This window comes from Didymella exigua, assembly GCF_010094145.1.
Source record: "Didymella exigua CBS 183.55 unplaced genomic scaffold M421scaffold_32, whole genome shotgun sequence".
Taxonomy (NCBI): Eukaryota; Fungi; Ascomycota; class Dothideomycetes; order Pleosporales; family Didymellaceae; genus Didymella; species Didymella exigua.
In genome coordinates, this window is record NW_022984806.1 from 162,980 (window position 1) to 168,979 (window position 6,000).

The following is a 6,000-nucleotide window of genomic DNA, read 5'->3' on the forward strand; positions in this document are numbered from 1 at the left end:
GGCTACCTTTCTGAATAGCTTCGTCTAGACTGTAGCCATGCACCTGGTGGCTGATGCACGGCACCAAAGGCGAATACCTGTTGATTTCTTGTGCGAGCTGATCGAGATGTCGTAAATATTACTTATGAGATCGTTATCGCGACACGGTCTACAATTTCGGTGGTGTGGCTCGCTGAGCGTGTGTGAGCCACTGTGGCTGAAGCCTGAAGGAGTACCTGCTTGGACAGTTGGAGGTCTTGAACTTTACCTCACCTCTCGATAATCTCCCCCTCTCATCTCTCTCATCTTTAAGTCTTTGTCCAAGAATTCACCATCCCCAAGTGACATTGCAACTGTGCAGCCCTTCAGAAATAGGGGCACACTGTCACCCACAGGGTCCATGCGATTGCAAATCGACCGATGCAGTTTGATCATCTGAGATTGTCCTGCAGAACATGCCTGGCCTTCTATGTCGGTTTACAGCTGCCACAAGACGTTGGATTAACCTCTGCCGTTCGATCCGCGATTGTGGGCGTTGTCTCATCAGGTACCCGTTTTACCGGCAGAACGGCTCACGAGCCTCCGCAAAACAGCGGAGGTGAGAAAGGCTAAGAAGCTTCTATATAGGGAACTGCTAAGATTTGCTAAGCATAGGGCCTTTGCTTGTCAGGCGTATAGGGTTCAGCCGGTGCCAGCGGTGCAAGGCAGAGGCCACGGATGGGCTAGGATTTCCACTATCCAGCGAAGCGGAGTGGGGCAGACATCTACAATGAGGCCCTGAATTGTCTTTGTGCTAAGCAGTTTGATCCGGTAGCCTACACAGTAAGCGAGAGGGCTGAGTCAGATGGCCCCAGACTTCAGCGGAGCGGAGTGGCTGATCGAGGGTCCTACAACATGCTTCGATCTCAGGATGTTTTCTGCCTACGCTCTGGCCTCCAAGGAGTCCAGCGCAATCAATGCTGATTGTACGTTTGATCGGTCTGTCTCGGGCCAATGCTCAGACCCTGTCTGAGTGGCCTTCGATCATCTAGACAGCTTGGTAAGATCACTGAAGGTTGCTGCAACGGTCTGAGACGATCTGTTTATTTTCATTCTTCGAAGGCTGATCCTCTTAAACAAACCAGTGCTAGCAGGGCGAACATGGGCTGCCGTCTTTGCCGTAGGCGAAGTCCTTGCATCATCTTGCCGTATTTCCGAAAAATCGGCTCTGTGCTTCCGCCATCGCATCTAGACCTCACGCACTCACAGATGCGGAGCGGAGCGGAGCGGAGATTAGAGTTGTAGAACGGGACTGATTTCGACTGTTCAAATCTCGAAGCTCGTATGCAGAGCTCAGAGCTCATGTGTCGAACTACATACACTCAGCGCATTACATCAACACAGTTTAAGAATTTCACTTACCTCCCACTTCTTGAACCCAGTATTCCTGTCTGTTGTCTTCGATACTGATCTGCTTGCCATTCTCGGCTCATTATTCTTCACATGCTCTTGCGCAAGCGACGCGCACATTCTCTTGTGCGTCTTGAAGTGTGCCTTTTGACAGTCCTTTCCGCAGTACGATGTGGTGTGGCACTTGTTGCAGAGCTTGAACGAAGCATCAGTCTTGCCACACTTTGCGCAGGCTTCGGGCGCCTTGCTGGAAGAAGACGCTTCCGCTTGTGGCTCTAATGGACCGTTAGTTGGATGGTGTGGGTGATGGCGCAGAAGGCAGTACCGGTGGTGGTGTTCAGTGGATCTGCCATGGTTTCGAAGCACGAAAACAAGGTTCAGAGAGAGGACGTGATATTATCGGGAAGTTGATCTCCAAGAGGACACTTGACTTCACGTGAGCGCCTGCGCAGTGACTTCGTGGTGTCTCGGCCGCTGACCCTCACGATTTTGCACAAGCGAGCAGACCATGCCATATCCGGACTAGCGGTTCCCTCCGCGATGCTCCGTCGGAAGCAGCTTTCGTTCTTTGCTCACCACGGCGCGATATCTGCTCGGATCATGATGCAAATTGCCTTTACTCCCAAACAACACCAGTGGGATGTGTCAAAGAACTGTCAGATACAGCTTGCGCTTAAGGCGCTTAAACAAGACCCAAAACTCTCCCTGCGACACGCTGCAGCTATCTACAAGATCTCTCAAAGCACACTAAGTGATCAATATGCTGGACAACCTTCACGCGTTAGTTTTATAGCTAACTTACAGAATCTAGACGACGACAAGGAGAGGGTGATTATTAATTACATACTTAAGCTAACGTAATCGGCCATTGAGTCGGCCAGGCAATTGAGCCGGCCACCTTTGCCAAGATCACACCTCATTCCACCTCTCATCTAATGTCTCAACAACCTAATCTTAGATTACTTCCTTGTAAGGATAGGATAATCCTTGCTATCTAAGCTATGAAATCCAACGCGTTAATAAGCCAACAGCGCGCTGCTGCTATCTATGACGTTCCTCGATCAACCCTCCAAGACTGACGCGCCAAAACCACCTCACAACGCGATTCCCACCACAGCAGATCAAGGCTTACTAAGCCTGAAGAGGAGGTGGTTATACAATACATAAGGAAGCTTGACGCGCGAGGCTTTGCCCCTACGCTAAGCTACGTACGTGAAATGGCCAATCAACTGCTAGCTGCCCATGGTGGTAGTAAGGTTAGAGAAAAATGGGCCAGGCACCTTGTAAACCGGAAGCCTGAGATCAAGTCTCAGGTAACCAGACAGCGCGATCACCAGAGAGTCTTGTGCAGTGATCCAGCTATTATCAGCCCCTGGTTTAACCTTGTGCGCAACGTCAAAGCTAAATATAGCATCCAGGACCAAGATACCTACAACTTTGACGAGACTGGCTTCCAGATAGGTGTTGGAGGGTCTGTCAAGGTGGTGACAGCGTCTGAGAGGCGTCTTAAGCCACTTAGAGTCCAGCCTGGCGACCATGAATGGGCGACGTTGATTGCCACAATTAATGCCATAGGGTAGGTTATCCTGCCCTTTATCATCTTCAAAGCGAAGAACCACGACCAAGCCTGGTATCACAACCTAAAGGATTGGCGTATTGGTGTCAGCAAGAATGGCTGGACAACAAATGAACTGGGCCTAGAGTGGCTGAAGCACTTCATCCAGCATACAACAGCCCGGACAGTGGGTAGCCACCGGCTGCTGATTATTGATGGCCATGAGAGCCACAAGTCGCTTGCCTTCCAGGATCTGTGTGAGGAGAACAAAATTATTACTCTCTGTATGCCTCCTCACACCTCCCATATCCTACAGCCACTTGATGTGGGCTGTTTTGCCCCATTGAAACGAGCATATAAGACAGAAATCAATGTCTTAGCAAACAGCCACGTTACTTACATTAACAAGAAAGCATTCTTAGCTGCCTTTAATCAGGTGTTTAATAAGGCGTTTTCATCTAATAATATCTAATCAAGCTTCTGAGCAACAGGCTTAGTTCTAGACAACCTAGAGGTGGTGCTATTAAAGCTTGAAGTAAAGCCTCGTACGCCAACACCACCTTTACCAGGGCCTACTACCTGGCAACCTAGAACACCAAGCAACGCTGCTGAAATATTGGCTCAATTAACGCTGATATCTGACTGGATTAGGCAGCACCACAGTTCATCTCCAGCTTCAATTATTGAGATGGTGCAGCAGTTCAAAAAGGGAGCTGATATAATGGTGCATTCCCAGGTGCTTATGGCGGCTAAGATAGTTAAGCTTCAAGCAGCAAATAAAGCTGCTTCTGAGCGTAAAGCACGTAAAAGGAAGCAGATCTAGTATAGAGGAACCCTATCACAGCAAGAGGCAGAGGAAATAATAGCTGCACGAGAGGTGGTGGTGCAGGCAGAGGCAGAGAGGCGTGAGGAGAGGGTGCGAACAGGTGGTAGTAGAGAGGGTTCTCAACGCTGTAGGAGGTGTGGTCAGGCTAGGCACAATAAGCGCACATGTAAGCAAGATACTGTAGACAGAGTGGATTAATTTGACGTACTGTGAGCCACAGCACGACGTTGTGGTGTTGAGTTATCTGCGTGTCAAGGTGGGTGGCTGCATAAGGTGGCCGGCTCAATTGCCTGGCCGACTCAATGGCCGATTACGTTAGTTACACTGTAACGACTATGCACGAGCACAACACGTGGCATAGCGCTTATAGCAGCTAGAGGCAAAGCTAGCTCGCTAGTGTAGTAGTCTGGCCAAAGGCCAATAAAGGATATCTACTTCCTAACAACTTTTGCTAAAAAGCATGCACAAGTTAACTAGACGTCTAGTTAACTGCATCGGGAAAAGTTTTTCGAAATCCGGCCTAGACCGGCCGTTGCTGACAGTCGTGGCATGGTCGTGCAACGGCCATTCAACGGCCCCAACAGCCCCAATTTGCGCCCAACGGCCCCAATTTCGCGCCAACGTTGCTAACAGCCAAAACGCTGAGTGCCTATATTTAACAAACTTAAAACAACATTGCAACGTCGTTGCATAGCTACCCTTAGTGGTGCTAGCACTAGCATTAAATATTCAAAAATTGCGAAATTTCACATACAGATAGAGCGAAATTGTAGCTTTAAAATAAGCGAAAAATTATTGTTGTAGGCCTACTACAACGCAAGTTATAGAGCGTTAAAGGTTTGTTTGTTAAAGGTTTGTGTTTTGAAGTTGCGACAGCACACCATAGCAGCTGCAGCTGCGCCCGCACACAACGTAGCAGCTGCAACAGCATATAGCATAGCACCTGCTGACCACGACACACACACACACACACACAGCAACAGCGCAACAGGAGCTTGCAGGACAGGCAGGCCTAGGCGTAAAATTCTTGGTTTACCTACTATTCTTGAATAATATTCTTATATTTTCTAACATTCAGGCTGCTAGAGCCCTAGCAAAGAATCTTAACTTAGTGTCTTGGCAAGGAACATTAAGCTTAAAACCTTCTACACTTAATAACTATTCTATTACTAGGCCTATAATATTATTTAATAGCTTATTTTAAAGAGGAGACATAGTAGTATATTAATATAATAAAAGTATAGTTTATTAAGCAGAGCTACTATTATAGCAGGATTAGGAGTTGTTGTGGCTATTGCAGCTGTTAGGACTGTTAGAGCCGTTGGCTTAAAATTGGCTAGACATTGAATGCACATTAAATAACTGTTGTAGGCCTACAAGTCCTACTGTTGCCCACAGTACAATGCCACAATTTCCCAATTTCAACAATGGAAAAACTTTTCCCAATGTGCGTAGATAATATATAACGTAGATTATCACCAAGCCAGCCATATCACCAAACTAGCCACTTTCTCTTGGCACAACCACCTTTTACCCTAATATAACATGCCTTAACAACAACAACTTCAGAATACTACTAGAGAAGGCAGAGTTATCCTTGCTATCTAGGCCTTCTATGCTAGCTAATTTTGCAGTATCCACAGCACTGCTAAAGCGTTGAACATACCTTATTAGCAGGTCTCTAATTACCTTTGCAATATCACGTTTTAACTAGACATACACGCTAATTGCTAGAAACTTACTATACTAGAGGAGCAGACAATTATCTAGTATATACTTAACCTTGATTCGCGAGGATTTGCGCCCCAGCTATGTGAGGTGGCAGATATAGCTAATAAGATACTTAGTGTGCGTGGTGAAGAGCCTGTTGGCAAACTATAGGCTAGCAGGCTTGTAACGCGTTCAGACGAGCTTAAAATAGCCTTTAATTAAGCTAAGGATAGACAGAGGATACTACAGGAAGATCCTAAGATAATTAGCGCGTAGTTTAAGCTAGTAGAGGATACTTAAGTTAAGTATAGTGTTTGCAATAACAACATGCACAACTTTAATAAAACTAGGTTCTAGATAGGCGTTGCTTTGTCTTTAAAGGTTGTAACAGGCTTAGAGAGACGTGCTCAGCCAGAGCTTGTTCAGCCAGGTGATCGCGAGTGGGTTACCGTTATCCAGAGTAGACTGGCGGATGGGTACCATGTACCTAGGGTAGGGTATAGGTAGGGTATAGGTCGCACGGACGTAGGTATAGGTAGGG

The 6,000-nt window shown here is 47.1% G+C and overlaps 3 protein-coding genes across 3 annotated transcripts; 1 reads left to right on the top strand and 2 right to left on the bottom strand.

Moving 5' to 3' along the window:
* Nucleotides 1-1,051: 1,051 nt before the first annotated feature.
* Nucleotides 1,052-1,401, bottom strand: M421DRAFT_424149 (uncharacterized protein). The gene has a single exon (XM_033593665.1). It carries the CDS (start codon nucleotides 1,320-1,322, stop codon nucleotides 1,068-1,070), a length of 255 nt encoding a protein of 84 aa, XP_033445373.1. The 5' UTR covers nucleotides 1,323-1,401; the 3' UTR covers nucleotides 1,052-1,067.
* On the bottom strand, nucleotides 1,052-1,811 carry M421DRAFT_424150 (uncharacterized protein). The gene is made up of 3 exons (XM_033593666.1): nucleotides 1,694-1,811; nucleotides 1,381-1,643; nucleotides 1,052-1,330 (listed from the first exon to the last, which is right to left on the bottom strand). The coding sequence occupies exons 1-3, from the start codon at nucleotides 1,719-1,721 to the stop codon at nucleotides 1,319-1,321; spliced, it is 303 nt and encodes a 100-aa protein (XP_033445372.1). The 5' UTR covers nucleotides 1,722-1,811; the 3' UTR covers nucleotides 1,052-1,318.
* Nucleotides 1,812-2,013: 202 nt separating this feature from the next.
* On the top strand, nucleotides 2,014-2,603 carry M421DRAFT_39650 (uncharacterized protein; the record flags this gene model as incomplete). The annotated part of the gene is made up of 2 exons (XM_033590114.1): nucleotides 2,014-2,196; nucleotides 2,517-2,603. Coding segments are annotated over 2 exons (270 nt in total), but the record flags the coding sequence as incomplete, so codon positions are not given.
* Between the last annotated feature and the right edge of the window lie 3,397 nt (nucleotides 2,604-6,000).